Raw genomic sequence first — 21,507 nt, forward strand, 5'->3', positions numbered from 1 at the left:
AAAAAAAAAAAAAAAAAAAAAATTAAAAGAATTAACTCACCACTTGTCCATTCTGGGGATTCTTATGAGCATATGGGGGCCCACGGATGTGATTCCACATCTGACCAGATGTCATAGCAAATACAACACACTAGAAAAATAGAAGACCAATACAATCATTCATTTACAAAGGCAAATTTTCAGAATCTGACTTGAAATAATCTTCTCTTTATGTGTACTTGGAATTGGCACATTTACATACCCATATGGCAAAAAACAATCATTACTGTGGAAGGCATTTATTGCAAATATTCTGAAAACTACAATTCAAGATTTCTGCAACCTTTTATGAAGTTATTTCTACCTCTACAACAGATCTTTAGCTTAGCAGTTTGCTATAAGGTGTATGAAATGATATAAAACCACACCAGAAAAAAATTGAATTATCCACCCATTTAAGAAATTCCCATTTTGTGTCCTAAATGATTGTGCTTCATTTTAGTCATGACAAAATACAACAGTTGTGGTGACATTAGAAAAGGAAATTCCCTTTACTGGAGCTAGGTTAGGAATCTATGAAAACTGTGAAATACTTGCAGATGGTCATACTGCAGAATCTACATTGACCAAAATCATAGTCATAGCAGTAGTCATTATGACAATCTTAAAGAGGAAAGTGTAATACCTTCTGATTACTAAACAAGAAAAATTGTTATGTTTCTGATAAATACGTTTCTAAATATGTAAATGTTTATGATTTATTAGTACAAATAATCATTTAAAAACTTCAATATATATTAGTCCAGCTTTCACATATACTCTCATTTTTACTGTATACGTGTATTCCCCCTAGCATAGTACAGTCACATCAATAACTAGGTATAAAATTTTTGTTTATTTTTATTGGGATGGCTTACTAAACCAGAGAAGAGAAATTTGTTTTTACTGAAAAGGTGGGAAGAGCTCTGGAAGCTCATATTGTCTGGAAATAATATTTAGCAATGCATTTGTGAAATAAATTTAAGCCAGCACAGCTCTTTAGTCCAGTATGGACTCTCTAGCAATACACTGTGAACCAACTTCAAACAACTTAGGATTGAATCTTGACAGGTTTTACAGAAAAAGATCAATAGCTATGCCTAATCTATATTACTTTTGAGGATTTCTGTAGTGCACAGATTTTGTTTTTCTACTCTCATTAGGATGAATTAGCTATGACCAACATAATGGTGTACTGTAGGCATGAGATGAAAGCAGTAACACGAGACACAGTACAGAATGGTAGGGAAGGGAGCACATGATGACACCAGTGAAATGAAACAAGACAATGAAATGAGACAAGGAAGCTGGTGAAACCCTGTCCTAGGGATAACAAAGGAAAAAGATGCATGCTTTTATCCTGTAAATTTAGATTTAAAGTGTAATTATAGATCACAGAATAAAGAACAAAAGTGAGGTGAGAGAGATGAAAACCAAAGAGTTAGGCAGTTGGAAAGTAAAACATCAAAAAAGAAAAGTTTTTTTAATGAAAATGATCATTTTACTTATTCTTAAATTAATGTATTTAATTCACAGTCTCCTGAGCCAAATCTTTTTCCACACATAAACATGAAAAAACCTCAGTTTTTATTAATTATATACTTCATAACTAAGAATTCTCTCAAATTACTGAAGCTCTCTAACGTTTGCTAGTATAAATAAATTGCCTCACAACACGGTAGCATCTAACAAAAAATACCTAGGAGAAAATACTTGGAAGAACCTTTTAATCTACTTTAGATACTTTAGTATTTCCATCAAATCCCTAAAGCAAGAATTCGGTATTCTACATATAGTACTTGACATTCAAGCTTATTTTGCTCCATTCCATATTCACTTATTGCTATCACTGAAGTACTGTTCCATATATTTATAATTGGAATCTACAGACTTCTAGTGTTTGTAAAACTTACTTGAAATATACCCCACTATTTTTAGAACTGATGCATGTGTTACAGATAGTGTGATATCCTGTGCTTAGCATTCCAAATCCGTTGGTTTCCAAATGATCCTGTGCTTTGGGATCCAAACTTTCCACAACTCTTATTACTGTGAGTTGATGTTTCTCAGGATCAAGCTTTTACAAACTCACTTCTATGAATGACTTGCAACATGTGATTAATGACTTCGTGTTTATCTTAAAGGTTTGTACAGTATTGATTACAATGAAAAAACTCATATGCAGAGAAATCATCCCTTTCCAATGTTCTTGGATTTTGTCAAGGTAGAAAGGATTAAAAGTGTAGAAAGAAGATTAAAGCTGAGGCATTTCCCTCTACAAACTTAAAAGGATTTGCAACTCCACTTACCCAGGCAGAGTAGAGTCCCTCCTTCATCAGTTCTACAGATACAGTACCACTCACACCTCACCAAGGACAGCCCTTTCATACACCTGCCCCCTTCTTTCCACTCATCATACTCCCAGAATATTTTACCAGCTGCATGCCACCTCAATTATCAGGGGAACTCAGGATTTAGCTATTTTAGGAGCTTCTTGATCTAGCTAGCTTGTTCAGCATCTAAATGATGACAGCAAAGTGTGGAACAGAATGATCAACAAAAGCAATACAGAGAGAGGGAAGGACCAATAATCTGCTTCAACACTTTACGGTTCCAGGATCAAATATCCACAAGATGGTTTCAATAGTAACGAAGCACACCTCAACTACTATAAGTACACCATATATATAAACAGGTCTGTCTGCTCAAGAACCTTATGAACAAATTGCAAATGGGGGTCTTTCTCAATGGATTCACAGTGAAAAATCTCAGGTTTAGTTTTGGTAAGAGGGAACGGGTCTGAATTCACCAGTAGTGTGCCTGTGTGTACCAGAAGTTTCCTAAGAGAAGACACTAACTAAGCATCTAGATTTCCTCCAGAACACTGAAATAGTAGTAAGATGCAGCCTTACCACTATATGGAGAAAATATCTCTACCGTTCTCAAACTTTCAAAACTTTGTCAAATGATTTAGGTTCAATGTGTTACTTCTTCAGAGGTATAAGCATTGTTTAACAATATCTGCCATTTTATTTAATAAAATTATTAGAGGCTTAAAAGGCCATTTCAAAATAAAACTTCCTGCTAGCAGATACAACAAAGCAGCTGATTATATCTCTTAGATCCGCAAACATGGCAATAATTTTGTCGCACATAAAAAATAAGAAAATTCTAGATTCATTAATAAATGCAGTTAAATAGAAGCCTAATTTCAAAAATGAAGAGAGCCAGGCAGCCAGTTCTGTACCCAGTTTCTATAATTACTCTAGATTTGCACATTTTATCCAACCCACAACTACCATTCTAAAGAAATTTAATCCCTTCTACCCAGTTTAAATTTGCTTTTGCACTCAATAAAGGCTGCAAGATTTGTACTCAATTTCTAAAGAGCAATTCATCACTTCTTAGAATCTCTAGCAAAGCACAGACATTTCAAGGACAGGAACTACAGTACACAAGCAAAGAGAAGGCATTTCTGTATCTTTAAATGTGATGTGCATCTCTAAAGCCTCTAACTGCGGGGAAAAAAAATACTTTAATAACTTGCATTAGTCGCTGGTTTTTTTTGTTTTTTTTTTTTGGAGATCCCATGTATAGGAGCCTAGTTTTTTTCTTCTGTATCCTGGAATAAAACAAATTGCTTATCTATCTTCATTTCCAGAAGGAGGTAAAGAAGTTAATAGCAGCCTTCAAGTTTTTTTGGAGCTGTAACTGATGATGAATGTCCTATACGATATAAGCACTGTGCAGTGTCTTGGCACAGATCATATCTCTCATAATCACTAACTGTTAAGACAACAGTAAATACATGCTTCATCTTTTCATTCAAGTGATTTGACATTCTTTGTCCAGAAGAATCAACTCCTAGGCAGGTATCTTGGAATCTGAGCACAGACTTTGCCCTCTCAGACATCATAGGCAAAACTGAAATACACACCAAAAATGAAACTGAAAACTACATATAGAAAAGCATGGTGGCAATGTGATAAAGAAACTGTTTTGAAAAGCTCCCCCACTGCTACATTCTAGTCAATTGAACAAATATTTTCTCAGCACTAGAACCATTGTCTCAAAAGTAGCAATTCCTTATCTAAAATGTTAGAAATTTGCTCAGCTTACACCATCTGACCTTTTACTCCCTGCTTAAGAAATGAAGAGTCTTGACAAGAACCCGAATTGCTTTTTGTTATCAGTATAAAATGAATGACTGCAAATATCTAAGGACTGAAGTCTAAATCCCTCCTCATTTTTGCACTACACACAGAATGAAAAATATCCATGGATGAGTAGTAAGAATTGAATTAAAGTCTAAAATAATACAAGGGATAAATTTTGGGTGTGATTCCAAATGATATCTTTTTTAATAGGTACTCAACAACCAGCATTTGCCATTCTACAAGTCTTCTGGGTAATGTTGCAAGTAAAAATGCCTAAGGCATACAAGGTACTATTGAGTCTGTTGTGCTTCCACAAGGGGATGAAAACAGCTAATTGCACTGCTACTACTCAATTTAATGCTGAGGACAAAACTAATTTAAGTCTTGTGTTAACTGGAGCTGGAATCAGTGCATGAGTTGAAAGTTCTCTCGATTCCAAGCCTATCACAACCATAACATGTGCCATTAAAAATGGCATTCCAATTCTTTTTAGTTAATATACTGCTGAAAATATTATTTCTAAGACAACTCATTGCTGTTGATGGTTGTATCAAATATATATCTAGTCAACACTTCTGGTACTCTTTTTTCTTCTGCTCATAGAGGTGCTTTATAGAGTGAATTTTTTTCTATTATTTAGGAAGAAATGCACTGCCAGTTTTTCATTAAAAGCAAACAAAAGCAATTATCCAATATTTAAGAGATTTAAAGCTCTTCAAAAGAACAAAAAAAAAGCATTTAAAAAAGTTTTAGTAAACAAAGTATGTTTTAGTGGTAGAAAAAAAGTACCAACATAAGACAACTGCAATCACCTATCTTAGAAACAATATATCAATGGCTGCCCATTTTCCCTTCTATGAATCCTGACTCATTCTAGTCATTTCACAGAACGTACAGAGGATCTGAGGTCATCTGTGCAAAGCCTGAAATTTGGACTCCCTGCTGACCCCACCAAAAGAAATTTCAGTGTTAACTTGTATGTCCATATAGATCTGATTAAAATTGAAAGGACTCATAGTAACTGGATAAAATTTGATCAAAAATCACTTTTCACCATGGGGCTTTGACAACATTGTGAAGGGAAGAGAGTAATGAACATGTTTTTTAAAAAATTAGCTGAAGCCATGGTTAATTGCTATCTTCTTATTTACTTTCAGATAAGATGTTTTTCTAAAATATCTTTTTCAAGTGCTGTTCATCTTTAAAATAAACAGACTGTACTGGAAGTAGTATTAGAAAGAGCAAAAAATCCCATTAACGTCATTTTTATCCCTTTAAACTCTATTATTACCTACTAATGCAATCAGTAGGATGATGAGTATTTAAAGGCACAAATACCGTGGTGGTTGTTTTTAAATGTCTGATCACATTTAGGCAGTGACTCTCTCCAAAGGAGCTTGGTTCACTGTAATTAGAAGTTTTCTATGCTGTAGTTTACAGTTATGTACAGATGTAAAATGTCAAGCAGCTCCTAGGGATAAGAGCAAATATTTTGAGAAAAAAATTGATACATTTACTTCCTTAATTTAGTTCTCAAATTAATTATGTATTCAACTATTTATTTGATGCAGATTGCAATAGAATTATTCTTCATTTGAAGAACTGAGTTTTAACCTTCGCAAGATGGAAAACAACTCCTCCCACACCCCCCTTCCCAACATAAAGCTTTTGGTCAGAAACACTGAGGCATGAAATTGGAATAAAATTGTTGTGTCCACAGGCACGGTGCATGGTTAAACACAGGAAATTCTATTGATTACATATTTTTATTTGATTTTTGACACAAATATCTATTTTACTGTGCTTATTATTGTTTTACACAGTTGACCTCAAAATATTCAAGTAAGATTCCAATAGTTTCTTCATATCCTTATCAAACAAGCTTTCTGGTACTTTCCAGATTTTCTCATTGATAAACACCAGTAATCCAGACAAATACACGTCTAGATTTAGATTGGCTAGATTTAAAATTCCCTCAGAGTTAGCTCTATAAAATCTCTTATACGGGTTAACAATGAATTGTTAAGGACAGTACTAGTGAATCCACCATGCAAGAATTCCACCTTTATCTGTTTTTTTGTTCTTGTTTCATTTTCTTACACACATATAAAAGCTTTGTTAATTTTCTTAACCTTTCATTACTCTAAAGCAATGCTCTGACATCAATATCCACACTGAGCCTACCATAACATTACTTCTTTTACAAAGAGAATGATAACAACAATCATCAGTAACACTTTCTATTAGACATATTTTTCTCCTGAAGTTCAACAATAATCTGCAGCTAACAACTGAAGAAAAACATCAATTTTCAATGAATGATTCCTAGTAACTGATAGTCACTGCTGACAAGAGTTAGCTTCAAGATTAAGGTTGCAAATCTTCATCTGTTAGTACCACCCTGATGTATGTACTGACAGATTTTACTTCACTGCACAAGTAACAAAATATGTTAAAATGGGAAACTAATTAAAGGCATATACATATGGAAAAAGTGCATACCAGAGCTGCCATGGCCCAGCCAGTTTTGTTGTAGATGAATTCTAAATTATTTCTTCGTAGATACAACAATCCACCAACAAGAGATACCAGAAGAGCCAGAGCAATTGTACCAGAATAGTTTGGAGGCCTGAACACTCTAATCTGAAAAAGATAAATGCAAACATGCAGATCACAAATAAATTAATACACACAGAATACCTTATTACAGACAAACAATAAGCATCTGAAGTCTGGTATTAACAAAGATTAATCACTGAATGTATCCACGAATAAGAAGAAAAAATACTAGCTTCAGTAATAAGAGAACAGTTTTTAAGCACTAATGATTTGGAACTAATCTGAAAACTTAAATACACAATATTTCCATTCTTAACTCTTAAGAAAATTAAACTAACACATATAAAAATATATGTGTATATATATTGTAATAATTATAATTTTAAGCAAATATGCATGTTGTGTCTGAATTAGGAGCAGCTGCTTTGGATTTATTTTGTATGTTTTATTGCAAACACATACTACTTATTAAGAACTAATTATCACAATATCACCACTTTGTCTAGAAAAGACCACATATAATTTACACAGAAGAACAATCTTCAAACTGCAGCTACAATGAATACTACTTTTTTCTTTATATATATATATATTTTTTAAATGCTGTCAAGATTTCACGTTCAAGGGAAAAATAGGTATTAAGGAGAGATGACATTTATCATCTGCCTGTCTCAAACTACCAAGGTACATACATTTGGCTCCAACTTTTAAAATTGTTGACTTACATGAACATCTGTTCTGTCAGCTATCCATTTCGCTAGCTGTTCAGCCGCAAATCCGATTCTCTGCAGGTCAAATGTGTCAGCTCTCTTGGGTTTACCTTTTGGAGGAAAATGCATGAAAGTCGGAGCAGAGTTCATATTAAGCTATAAAACCAGGAAAAATAGCAAAAAAGTTAGTAACTTCAAACCTAAAAATGTTTATTTCTTATGTACCAGACAACATAACCATAACTAGTGTGAAAAACTGTATTTCCCTTCCCAAATAATAAGTTTGGGTTGTTTTTTGTTTTTTTTTTTTTTTTGGGGGGGGGGGGTTGTTTTTAGTACATCTTTATGCACAGTCCTGTAAAAAGAGTGCTCAGTGCATTTCTTGCTATTTTCTTCTGGTAGAGCCGTTGGGATGTTTCATGGTTCAGAGTATTGTACCTGCAAGCTTTTCTGAGTATGAGTATCTTATGCTTTATAGTTCCCACGCACTCTAAGAGCTTCCCTGTAATTAGTAAAACAGAGACCTCATCCCCCTCCTTGTAATTAGTAAAACAGAGACCTCATCTCCCTCCTTGTAATTAGTAGAATATAGACCTTATCTCCCTCCAATCACTTAAAGAACATTAGGTTGAAATTCAAAGGAAAACATGTTTAAAAGAGATTGACATTGTTTCTCTTCCCTAGCTGTCACCAATCCAAAGTTATCTAGACTAAACTACTCATCTACACCTCCACTGGCTTGATGACAGACAACCCTACAATGATTAGTCTTGTTTGAATTCCAAATGGCTTACATAACCTTACGTAACTGCCTTAGGTAACATAACTTTCTCTACACATCACACAAATGTTTATTCACACGTTGACGTCACTGGAACCACTTCCTATGTATCAATTTTGGACATTTGTTTACATATACAGCAATAGATTTCAGATTTCTTATAATTAAAATAAATAAAAGCCAGTATTCTTTTCTCTCAGTATTCTATATTCTATTCTCTCGGTATTCACCATATTCTGCAGCTATACTTTGTACAAAGGGAAAAAAAAATCAAGTAAGATAAACAAATAGATTTATATTTGCTACTTTATATTCACATTTTTACTTCAGCTTTGCTAGGTGACACAGGATATTATAGTTTTACTATATAACATTCCTCCACAGTTAGTCCATCTCAGAGCAAAAAAACCAAAACACTTGATAAAAATATTAAAGTTAGATAAAATGATGCAATACGAAGATCTTTGAGTAACAAATGAAGAGTAATCTTGTTTGTTTCATTCCTGCAAAATGACTTCTATCACATTACCAAAACATTATCTAATGAAGTACAGAACTGATTCTATCATTAGAAATTACCTGCTACTTAAATATGTTTCATCTAAGTAAAAAACATCCCACTTCCTTAGTGAACTAATATCTAAACAAAAATATCCTTAGAAAGGATAAGAGAGCTGTTGTGAAATAGTTTAACACAATACTATACACAACGCTATAGCAGTACTGCTTTGCATACATATGCACAAGGTCAGAATTATTCCAAAATTCATGTTAAAAGTCATTGGTAATTAGTGTCCCTTGTGCTTAACACTGAATTTCTCAGAAGCAGCTGTAAAACTTACACATTTTATCTAATTTGGCATAACTTTTATGTGACTTTAAATACACATAATCTGAAATAAGCTTTAGCTGTTCTCTTCTACATAAGGAAAAAGTTGGACCAGACTATTCTGATATGCACTGGTGACTTAAGGCAAGATTAAACAGTATATTTTGTATTATTGTAGCTATATGTATATGATAATGTAAAATTATATTTTTAAAGGTTATTTCAAAATTAATAAAGCAAAATGTAAACCATTGACAAACATACTTAACAGAACATATTCCAAAATGTCTATTGGAAGCAAAAATATTAGTAAAAATTAGTAAAAAATACAGTAATTAAACTTTCAAAAGTATTAAATTTTTGAAAATTAAATATTAGAGATTTTCCCTGAAAACTTTATTCAAAATGGAGAGCTTCAAAACTTGGTACTCTTCGTAATCTCCACTTTTAGCCTCATTCAACAGATAAATATCAAACAGAATATCAGTGCAGAAATTAGCAACATTTTCCAGGAATGTGTTTTTTCTTGACTACTCAATTTAAAAGGGAACTTCAGAACTACTCTCCAGGAACAGATTCCTCACTCTTCACAGTCAATACAGAAAACCAAAAGTCTATTTTATTTTGCCTGAAGAACTTCCAGTCAAAGAGTTCTAAATTTGAAGAATATTTTCTCATATAAAGTGAATGGAAAGTCTTAAAATGCTTTTTTGCCCTAAAGGAAATTTTTAAATACAAATGTTTTTTGTATTACATTTAACCCCAGAACACATTAACAATGGGCTGATTAAATTTTGTGTATGTATCAGTTAATTTATATAATGAACATATAATAAATACTATGAACCACGCTTGGAAAATACCAAAAGTAGCTACTTGCATAAGTAGCCCTTGTTAAAGTCACAGAAATTCCAGCATCCGTTATTTGTAACTAGAATGAATTTGCACATGAAGCGCATACAGAGGCATGTATCTAAGGAAATAATTGCTTTCTAGTATCCATTCATTAGCAAATAATGTTAAGAATGTTTTACAATATGCAGCATTTACCTGCTGAAAAACATCCGCCCCTTCATCATAATCCACTATTGTGAAAAACAGCTTGTTTGAAAAAGCAGACGAATAGCGCCAGGAATTAGCCAGAACTTGATATTCTTCATTAGCTTGCCTAAAAGAAACAAGCATACATCCATGTGGCATTCACTTGCAAAAGAGACACTCTATCCAGCTGCAGCAGTTAAATTAATTATTCTTGCAATATCACTCTCAACGTCCACGTTATCAATTTTAAAAGAAGTCTTGGCTCATAATGCATCTGTGTTTCATACTTGCCTTCTCTAAATTACAAAGTTTTAAGTCAAACTAAAAGCAGAAACATTTCATATGTTAATCTTTTTCACATTTAAAAGCCTCAGAAAACACAAAAGCCTTAGGAGTGGCCTTAGTGGCAAGCATCACCGAAATCTGCAAGCATGTCTATGCATGGAGACACTTACATGGTCCTCGAGTACAATACCAGGATTTACTTGAGGAAGAGGAAATGGGAATACTGAAATCAGTGGAAAAATTACGCAGAAATGTGACTGCAGTATTATTTCAAAAATACCAAATGCATAGAAAAAGCTCTGGAAAAAAAATAATCTATCCCTATTCACTATGCCAAAAAAACTGTTAAACACTGGGGAAGCAATTAAACTGACAGGAGGTTTGTAAGTAACAGAAAAATGCTCAAGATTATTTCTAGAAAACATGTTTTGGAAGTGATAAAGGATAGTTTTCCACAATGTAACAGCGTTACATAATGCTTTCCATCATCATTACAAAGTCATTTTTATTACTACTTGTATTTGTAAGAAAGGCTTCTATTGGCTTTTCTCACAGCTCTGTATTTAAGGTTGTTTCTGTTTTAGTTTGATTGCTTCATTAGTTTTAAACCTGGTCATGTCTGCACTGAGAAGAAAATAAAAGAAACACTGGGAATCCTTATCCACAGGGAAGAGCCGTAAAACAACAGACAGAAACATAAAAAGAATTCTTCCACAGGATAAATCCATATCAACAAATAATTCAATAAAAAGGAAAGGAAAACAACCTGGAAGTATCCCTGCAATACTTTCGTCTTTACATATGCTCCTTCACTAGTTACTTTCATTTTAGTGATTAATCTTATTAATTGCGTCTGTTGCAGACCTCAAACCAACACTCCAATATTTGGCAACTTTTATTTGCATATGGTTAGATGCAAAAGCAGTATAAAGGTATCCTGCAGCTTTTCTCAAAATGGTAGTCTAATATTTTCCACATGTATGATGGCAAAGAATATCTTTTAATTAAAAACCGTAGCTTCAAGACAGAAACTCTGCACTGAACACAAAAATATCATTTTTTGAGAGTGAAGAGGAAGAAGACTATAGGTGTTGTAAAAAACTACCTTTCACTCCCGTTTCTTCTTAACTGAGACCAGCCTTAAGCACGATATATATTACACACAACTCCAGTGGAATTCTCTTGTATTTAGGAATAAATTTTTGTTGTATAAAATGTATCATGAAAAAAATCTCCAACCCTTAAAAAATAAATCTTACAAAACACAACTCAACTTTCACACTTACTGATTGAATACAACTTGCAACTTAAGACAATTATTCAACAGGTTAAATTTGCAATTACAATAATGGATCATGTACTGGATTGGTTGCTTCTAGAACCACATATCAACATTAAGCAGACTAACATGTTCACTGTCATCCTGAAGAGGGCAGTCAGACAACATCAAAGGAATGCTGTAAAATCAAGTCGTATCTGTAGGGCATTGTTCCGTTAAACCTGCTATATTAAAGCAGGACCATTTTCATTATAAGAACAAGATAAAAATCACTTCATCTTCATGCTAGCATTCTTCTTAGTCTACTCTTAACTTGAGAATAAACTATTTCTGGGAAATCTGGATACTCCAATTATGCCTCTACTGTTTGACAACAGCCTCTTGTTCCCCTTGATCATCATGTATTTTTTCATCTTTACGTTAAACTATTTTGAAAAATACATGATTGGTAAAATACACCTTCAGAAAGTAATATTTTGCAAAAAGTTTTCTTAAATTTTCTGTGAGAGCATACAAATGTTCTATAACAAAGCACTGAAGATAGCAAAGCATTCTGCAGTTCACCCTCATAGCAGCTCTTAGACAGCGTGGAAGGGGGAGACTGCAAGTAGGAGCGGTAAGAATACAGAGTTACGGAATTACTACTGAAGAACACCCTATGATTACTATATTAAATTACAAAAAATACATTCTCTGTATCACTTCCAAGATATACACTGCTGATGCAACAAATTGCATTAATAATTTTTGAAGTGTTTGTTATTCCTTTTTAAATGCAATATTAGTGTAAGCCCTTGAACGTAAAAAATTCGACCTCCAATTAACACCAGTTAATATCAACTCCGTCACCATTTATCTACTTGCCTACCCCAACCATTAGTTAATAACAACTCTATCATTTGTTTACATTAAGTAACATCAATTGTATAAAATTATTATAATAGTATGAAATTATTCTAGTATGAAATCATTATAAGTGTGAAACACTTCACACATTCATTGTATGAAATTATTATCATTATAAATTACATAAAATACTCTACAGACATACAGCAAGACCACACTTGGGATGAACTCATCAATAATGTTAGCTCTGTTAAGTTTGACCAGAATTTTCTTAGGGAAGATTTAAATGATATTGCTGCTAGTCACCTCTTAATTTTATAATAATGGGTAGCAACTTAGAAACTCGCAATGCCAGCAGTAATACTACCAAACTTTTAGAAAATAGTTAACAGATCAAAATGAATTTTTTCTACTAGGTATATTCAACACACTGAAAAGAAAGATGCTAAGCAAATGCTCTACAAAATTTCTTACATTACTAAGTACATTACTAAGTACATTACTTACATTATTAAGTACTGTTGTATTACACTCATTAGATATTAGAAGTTTTATTTAGGAAGATTCATTATGTAGGTGTCTATGGCAGATAATGGCATTTGTGTAGTTTGAGTTATATTAAATTTGATTAATTTTACTCAATTAGCCCAGCGTTATAATATGGAAAGCACAAGGGGAATGTTCTTGAAGGAATAAAATAGAGTGTGGAATTATTTGCCAAAGAAAGCAGTAGAAACATTATTTTTTGGCACACCATGGACTGTAAAAAACATTAAAGAACGTACAATTGCCAAAGAATGGACTAGCAAGTGACCTACAAGTTCTTACCCATCTGCTTAAGTAAACTGTGATCAATACAGTAATTTAAGTCCAAAGCAACTCTTGTATATTATTTGGAATTGCTTCCACTAAAAGAAGAGAGGAAGTTGCTAAAAACATACTTTAACTACTGCTACTTAGTATAAAGATAACAAATTCAGAATATTTATTTGCCTCTATGTTTTTATTTACAGTGACTCAGTTTCATGAAAGAACCTACCACTATGTCCAGAATATTCCCCACACAGCACAACATGATACAGTATGAATAGTAGTTAAAAACTGCGCTATGACATCTAAATATTAGTAACAACAGAAAGGTAGTTTAAATCCGTGCTGTTCTAAACACAGCATTCCAATAGGTCCAATATTCTGCAGATAAAAGGATATGCCAAGATCATATTTTATAGAATCTGAGAAGTGGAAAGCAAAAACAACAACTAGACTAAGGATTCTCTCTCAAAAATGAGTAGTATCCTGGAAAACAGGACTCACCCATAGTTCTAGTGATAGAACAAGAGGAAATGGTTTTAAATTAAAAGAAGGGAGATTTAGATTACATACTAAGAGTTTAGATATTACTCAGAAGACGGTAAGGCACTGGAGCAGGTTGCCCAGTAAACTGTGGATGCCCTATCTCTGTAGGCATTCAAGGTTAGGTTAGACGAGGTTCTGGGCAGCCTAATCTAATGGGTGGCAATCCTGCCCACAGCAGGGGGTTGGAAGTAGATGATCTTTAACGTCACTTCCAATCCAAGCTATTCTATGATTCTATAAAGACTAGAAAAACAAATGTACATAGAGCTTTCAGTGACTCCTTCCATGCCCCCTGTTCCTTTTCTGAACGAGAGTTCAAAAGATAATTCTTTCTCAGGACAGCTAAGACACATAGCAATGATTTTCTCACTATTTCTTTTTTTGCTCTTGATCAACCAGCAGAACACTGAGAGGCAGATGGAGAGATCCTCTCTTTTTCTTTTTAGTAACATCTTCTTGACCAACATTTATTTTATTTTTTTTTTAGTTTTTAGTTTTAACTGCTGATCTGTTTGATTGGCTACTTAAAAACAGTACTCTGATATTTTCTAGAGCAGTGAGACTAATAGATTTCCTTTCTTTTCTACATAAAAAAAAAACAACCTCTTAGATGTCTCTCACTGATAGGATGAATGATAATAAAAATATCCGGCCTCTGTTCTTCAGTATACTTTGCCATTTCTTTCTGTACATTGTAAGTTAACAGCAGAAGACAGCTAAATTTAAGAATCCTTTATAAAGCACACATTAAATTAAGCTCAGCTCCTAATGACACACAAAATACACGCTGAATTATAGCTTGCCTATTACAATTCTGAAACAAATGCAAAAAAAAAAAAAATTTGACTTGGAGATCATTCAGAAAGCAGCGGGCTTTCTGAAGCAGCTACAAGCTTCCCCTAAAAGATACAAATAATCATTTCTTATATAATTGAGCCTAGTCACTCAAAATGCAACAAGTCTTTAAAAAGGATGTTCCACACCTGCAAAACATCGATTATACAGTTTTATAAATTACGTAAAAATACATGTATATACTTCTACACTCACACACCTATTTATAGATACATATGCAACTTCATCTAATGGAGTAAACACTGCACCTTTCAGTGCAATGCAACTTCCAAAGTTTTTAAAAACACAATAGTCTGGTCAACACACAAAGAAAAAAAAATCACTGGCTACACGAGCTTCTCTCCATTACTGGTCATTTCAGGCTCCTCCTTCCTAAGCACAACCACCAGAAAACTGTTTGGCAAATGTTTCATTCAGATGATCACCAGATCACTCTGTCTCAAAGATGATAAACTTGCTGTTCATTACCTTTTCAGAAATGCCTGCAAGTTAATCTCTTTTGGACACAGAATAAATCAATATTGCAGACTTATAATTCTGACATAATAATAAATTATAATTTTAAATAATTTTAAATAAATAATAATTTTAAATGTATACATTTAAAATATTTTAAGAGACAAATGAAAAAATTATAAGCAAATCAAGAAAAATTTCGTAAAGAGAAAGCATTAAATGCAACAATATGATGTGTATCAGGTACAAAGAAGCCAAGCACTGCTTGAATATTTAAGTTTCATAAAATTGACAAGTTAAGAAAGAATCATTCAATATATATATTTTTTCCATTTGACCCTTCCTTAAGCTGATGCATCACATCATGTACTTATTTCCTGCAGGAATGAAAAATGCTTCTCATTCCACTAGTACTAAAGATCTAAGTACTAAGATGTTAAGTAACTTTTGCTACAGAACAGGTATAAAATAGGCATTATGTTTGGATTTTAATGAAGAAGATCAGCTACTTTGACTGAAAGGTTAATTTTTACACACAAGTTTCATCCAAACTTTAGAAGTCCAAAGGATTCTTTTGTATGCAGCACTTTAGGTTGGTATTGTTTCCGCATGCTTTCACACACCTGTAACTGTTATGGGACTGATGAGATAATGTCTTCTCCTCTGCACATGGAAAAGTAACTTTTATTTTCTGAGATGAAAAGGGTAATTTCCCCACATTCAGGTTCTTAATATACAGATTAACAAAGAGTTTTAAGATTTGGTTAAGATCATTCAAAGAAGTTCCATCCAAAATTTGGAACATTTCTGGTGTTTAAAAGGAAGGAAAAGCATCTTCCTTAATACCTTCTAGACAACGACCAAACTACTTTACTTCAGAATGGACAGACAGTAATCCTTAGCCTAGTAGAGAACATGATCACCAAACTGATTTTACATTCACTCTCAAAGTGTGCCGAAGGTGATGCTAAGTTTTGTGCAGAAAGAAGTTACCTCTCCATCACAGTCATACAGTAGCACACTCATTCAAAACACTTGCAAGGTAAGTCATACAAATTTTACTCTAAACCTGGGCTCATTCTGACTTCATTGATTTGGCTATATTTAGAAATTTTAATCAGGTATATGAAGGTATACCTGGGTATAGGTTATTTTAATACAGTAGGATATACAACCTCTTATGGTTTCAGATATGCAGATCTGCAATGGCCTGCTCTGACAATCAGCTTCCATTCATTTCTCCAAAACAGGAGCACGTCATCCACCACTGCTCCCCTACTTGTTATTAATCTTATTTTCCTTTTTGCATAATGCTGTATTATTCATATTTAGCTTTTGAGGTAGCTTCAAGCAGCAGCAGTACAGTACATTTCCTTTCAAAAATATCATTCTTTAGAAACTGGACACTTACATGAGATACTGAAACGTCAAATCTAGCCGAAGAGAAAAGACACTACTCCCCCGCACCCCCCCTTTTTTTTTTTTTTTTTTAGAAAAGGTAATTAAATGGTGTGTAATTTTTAGGGAGAAAATGCACTAATTCTTGGGACAGTTATTCAAAGATTACATGTGTTATATTCTCAATACAACACTGGTTTTTTTGTATGCAGTTGTTTCAAAAATATTATGAAGAGGAAGAGTTAACTTAAATCTTGGACAGAAGCATCTTCACAGAACACTACAGCTTTACTTAAAAATCTATTTTTCCTTTAGGCAAACTGGCTACTGAATAACTAACAATAAAATAACGCATGCGTTTCAGTTCTATATATCTTATCAGTGTTCCTGCACATTAATTAGCCATTGATTTGAAAATGTCGATTTTCCTGATAATGGTTTTATGTGCACTATGATCAACCTCATTAAATTCCTTTTTTTCCACATGAAAGAGAGGATCTCAGCTTCACAATTATTTAAATAGTCCCAACTGAAAGCAGTGATGTTGATTTTTTCTCCTAGACTGGTATATTACAGGATAAAGATTATGAGCAAAATTAACTTCATTAAACAATATGCAGTTCTAAGCAAAATTAACTTCCTTAATAACAGCAATATTTATGCTGTTTTCACATCTTGCAAAAAAACTGTACATTACACAGGGAATGAATTTGCTACTACCATTATGATGATAAATAGACTGATCCCTTTTAAAACTTAACTCCTGTACTTTTATCTACCTGTTAAGAAAATAAATAGCAATTGAAAATATGATAAACTTTCAACACCCATTTCATCTCCTAAAGCTGAACTCTGGCAACACAAAGAACAAACAATAGCCACCATGCATAGGAAGTGGAAAATAATATTCCTTTGACTTAGGAATGTTGGACAGCTTCAGTACCTACACTTTCTCCTTGAGAGTTCAGAGTTCATGGTGAACTCATAGGAATGCAATCAACACCAATTAAAAAAAAATTCTATGACAAAGTTCAAGAAAAAATATGGAACTATAGGTTTACATCTTACAACCCCACTCAAGTTGAAGTTTCTATTTTAAGAATTGCATTCTATCACCTAACAAAAGCAACAAGCTATTTACCACATTTATCAACTTAAATTTCTTAAATGTGTGTTGTTATTTTTTTCTGCAGTATACATTTTATTCAACTGTAATAAAAAAAAACACTGAGTAAACTTCTGAAAATTGTCATATAGATTAAAAAGAAGTTGAAAAAGATGCTGCAAAAAACACATGAGGCTGTTAAACAGTAAATATCCACCCCAAGCAAAAAACAACCCTACACATACTGAACAATGATTAAAACATTCACTTGAAAACTGAGGTGAGAAAGATGGAAAAAAATCAGTAAGGTATAAATTACCTGCAAACAGAGCACTGCCGCTGTGGCTGGAGAGCAGTGAACATCACTATCACGGAGTAGTTACGAGGTGGAGCCTTCACAAATCTTCGAAATTTGTCTCCATTCATGCGGATGACTGAGCGCCTTGAGCTCCACTCCATTAGCTGTTCCACCTTCTCAGCCAGAAGATTCTGTAATTGAGGACAGAGAAGAGGAATGTTTAAGTTTAAACTTGAAGCACTCTGTGACTACATTCTAGTTTTGCATTCCCTGAGCACCTACTGACTTAAGCTGGAAGTTAGGAGGCAACTCTATAGCATAGTTTATCCTTGCATGTAGACCAGTAGATCACAAGCCTCTTAAAACAAATGTTTGTTCTTTTAAGAGAAATGATACATAAAATGAAATCAGACATACAGCTTGTTATTTAGACAAACGAGTAAAGCAAGTATGACTAAAGGTAGGACACCAGTATGGCAGTTAAATTCCATGTAGCTTTAGAAAATGAAACATTTTAGCATGTACTCTATTCAGTAAAAATCAACTTAGAGGAAGATAATATTATAATGAAAGATAAATCTGCTATGGAAAGAAAAAATAGATGAGAAAACTGGATAATATGACTTACAGAGAAGCTGAGTGCTGCAGGAGGGTTGGAAGGACAGAAAGATAAACAGAAATGGAAACAAGGTGAAGGGGCAGCAAGCAAGAGAGAAACTGAGGTCAGAAAATTGGAAAATGAGAGACCTATGACAAAGCAAGCATGAGTTGGCAGTAGGCAGAGAAACTAATGAGGAGCTGGAAAAAAGAGAATGTGATGACAGGTATGACAAAGATGACCGCAAATACTGCGCAAGAACTGTCCAAGGAGATGAGGTTAATAAATAGGTTGTTAAATAAATAAATGGTAAAATCAGTATAAAAATCAGTAAGGCTATTTTGATCACCAATATACATACAAGGGCTGCTCCAAAATTAACACCTCCTATTATGTTGGCCCATGATGTCAGAGGCAGACGTTAGTGGTATAGCATAAGAGGTTGAACATTATAATCAATATTCTATTACATTTTGTCGCCATGCAATTGATGGCAACAGAGAAGCAGTTTGACAAAACGGCATCTGACATGGAAGTGCATATGAAATAAAGGTATGCTGCTGAATTCCTCCATGCAAAAAACAAAACAAAACAAAAAAACACCAATTAACATTTATCAATGCTTGATGAATGTGTATGGAGACCAAACAGCGGATATGAGCACAGTGAGATGCTTCAGCAGTGGTAACAATGACATGAAAGACAAGTAAAATTCCAGATGACCATGCAGATTTTTACAAGCTCTGCATGAAGGCTCTCGTTTATCATTTGTGAAAACTCATAGTTAATGGTGGTAACTATGCTGAAAAATAATGTTCTGTAGCTGAAAATTTGCTCTATCAAACATTGATATTGTGCTCTTTGTCTGTTGTCTGTTTCTATGGAAATAAAAAGGTGGCATTACTTCCAGAATGACCTATGTATATGAGTGGAAGATTGAAGTACTAGGGTTACCAGAAAATTACACCATCCTTCTTATTATCTTACTATCTAATACTTATCCTAAGCATTAGAAAAGATGGCTCTTGCACAGCTTTTTATAAGACACAAACAGTAATCAGAAGTTTCAAGTTTAAAAGAAGATCTGATCAGCATAAGTCATAAATAGTTTTGAAACAGTTATTGTCCCTACTAAGCCTAAAAATAATCCTTTGAAATTTCATTGACATTCATTTACTTTGGTTGATATATCTATAACTATCAATCTGAATGGGAGATTACAACTGTGTATCAGGAGAACACCAATGAAAGAATTAATTCTAGAACTTTTCTTCTGCTAAAAGACTTACTAGTTTTTTGGTAGTTTAACTTCAAAAAGTTATTATGAGACGTATTTTAAAAAGAAATCAAAACAAACAAACCCAACAGGAAACAGACTTTTTCTCAATGCACCAGATAAAAAAAAAAAACTACCAAACAAACCTAGTAAATTTACCACACTAGGCAGCCAAGCTAGTACTTCAGGAATATGAAGCTATCAGGTACCATTTTACTACTTGCTTCCTTGGATTCTGAACAATATACTTATTCCAAATATAAAACTATCATTTAATAGATGGTGGATAACTGCATACATCATAAAACTTCTTCTATAGACCAGATTACCAAATCTTAGGTCATTGACTGCACTTTATTATTCTACCATGTTTAAAAGCCACTTCTATTCCAGAAAGTCTACTCTTGCAGAATTATTAATAGGAAAGATCTTCTAGAGTAGCTCTAAACTTCACAATCAAATCTGTGGAATGTACTATATTTTAAGGCCTTCTGGTTTATAACATTGTGTAAATGGTTGAAAGTCTGATACTGTTCTGCCATTTACAAGATCTTTGCACAACGAATGCTGCTTATCTCATTCAATAATAAAAGAAATACATCTAGTGTTAAATGAGCTTCTGCTGTAGTGATGCATTTTACTTTGAAGTTGAGTATCAATTTTCAAGAAATATGGCAGATTTCAGCATTACAACTGTTTTAAATTAGTATCAAAAAGGTATCCACTTCTTAGTATGCTCTGAAAATGAGCAGTCTATTCAAAGGGAAACAAATGTATGTTTTCAATGCTGAAGATGGCAGGCTGGATTTAGAGATTTCACAATCGAGAATGTACCTTAGATATTTTTCTAAGAAAACTGAGTTTTTAAAATAAACTTGTATAAAAATAAGAGAAAATAGTTGTCGAACAAAAGCATGACTGAGTTGTATCTCCAGAAAAAAAAAAAAAACAAAAAAAAAAAAACAAACAAACAAACAAAACTTCTGCATAAAATAACAGTTGAAAAGAGAAAGGAAAAAAAAACTTGATAGGAAAAAAACTCTATTGATACACAGGAAGGCACTGTCAGAAAATAAAATGAAGGTGATCTATCTAAAATTATTCTTGCACAGAAAATAAAGATATCCTTCAGCATAATTCTGTCCCCAGTTACCATCAAACCACACAAGTACAAAAACTGTCAACCAAGTGAATCACCCTGAGGCTTCTGAACTTCTGCAGATGTGTTAGTAACTCACCTCTTTGCACCTGGCTAACTTTCCTGTTTGCCAGAATCCTTCACATCCCCAGATAAAAGAACATGATTAAATCCAATTCACTCATGAATCTAATGAGATTCAAAAAGGCCTCATGCAAAGTGTTGCACTTGGGTTGGAGTATAAGCGTACAGACTGGGAGAAAAACTCATTGAGAGCAGCCTTATCTTGGGGGTCTTGACAGATGAGAAGCTGGACACAAGCCAGGAGTGCACACTTGTAGTCCTGAAGGCAAACAGTATCCTGGGCTGCATCAAAAGAGGGTTGGCCAGCAGAGAGAGGGAGGTGATTGTATCCTTCTGCTCTGCCCTTGTGAGGCCCCAGCTGGAGAACTGCATCCAGGCCTGGTGCCCCCAAGCACAAGAAATATGCAGACCTGTTGAAGCAGGTCCAGAAGATGGCCA

At 33.6% G+C, this 21,507-nt stretch overlaps 1 protein-coding gene across 1 annotated transcript in view; it reads right to left on the reverse strand.

Moving 5' to 3' along the window:
* Positions 1-21,507, reverse strand: part of TUSC3 (tumor suppressor candidate 3) — a 107,974-nt gene that overhangs the window by 50,874 nt on the left and 35,593 nt on the right. Inside the window, exons 2-6 of the mRNA XM_042872123.1 lie at positions 17,995-18,164; positions 10,105-10,222; positions 7,460-7,600; positions 6,678-6,818; positions 41-130 (exon numbers count right to left, since the gene is read on the reverse strand). Of these exons, the coding sequence (XP_042728057.1) occupies positions 41-130; positions 6,678-6,818; positions 7,460-7,600; positions 10,105-10,222; positions 17,995-18,164 (660 nt within the window). The remainder of the gene's footprint in view (positions 1-40; positions 131-6,677; positions 6,819-7,459; positions 7,601-10,104; positions 10,223-17,994; positions 18,165-21,507) is intronic.

The sequence above is a fragment of the Lagopus leucura genome, unplaced genomic scaffold, assembly GCF_019238085.1.
Source record: "Lagopus leucura isolate 7727_CA_CO unplaced genomic scaffold, USGS_WTPT01 Super-Scaffold_100004, whole genome shotgun sequence".
In the NCBI taxonomy this organism is placed as follows: domain Eukaryota; kingdom Metazoa; phylum Chordata; class Aves; order Galliformes; family Phasianidae; genus Lagopus; species Lagopus leucura.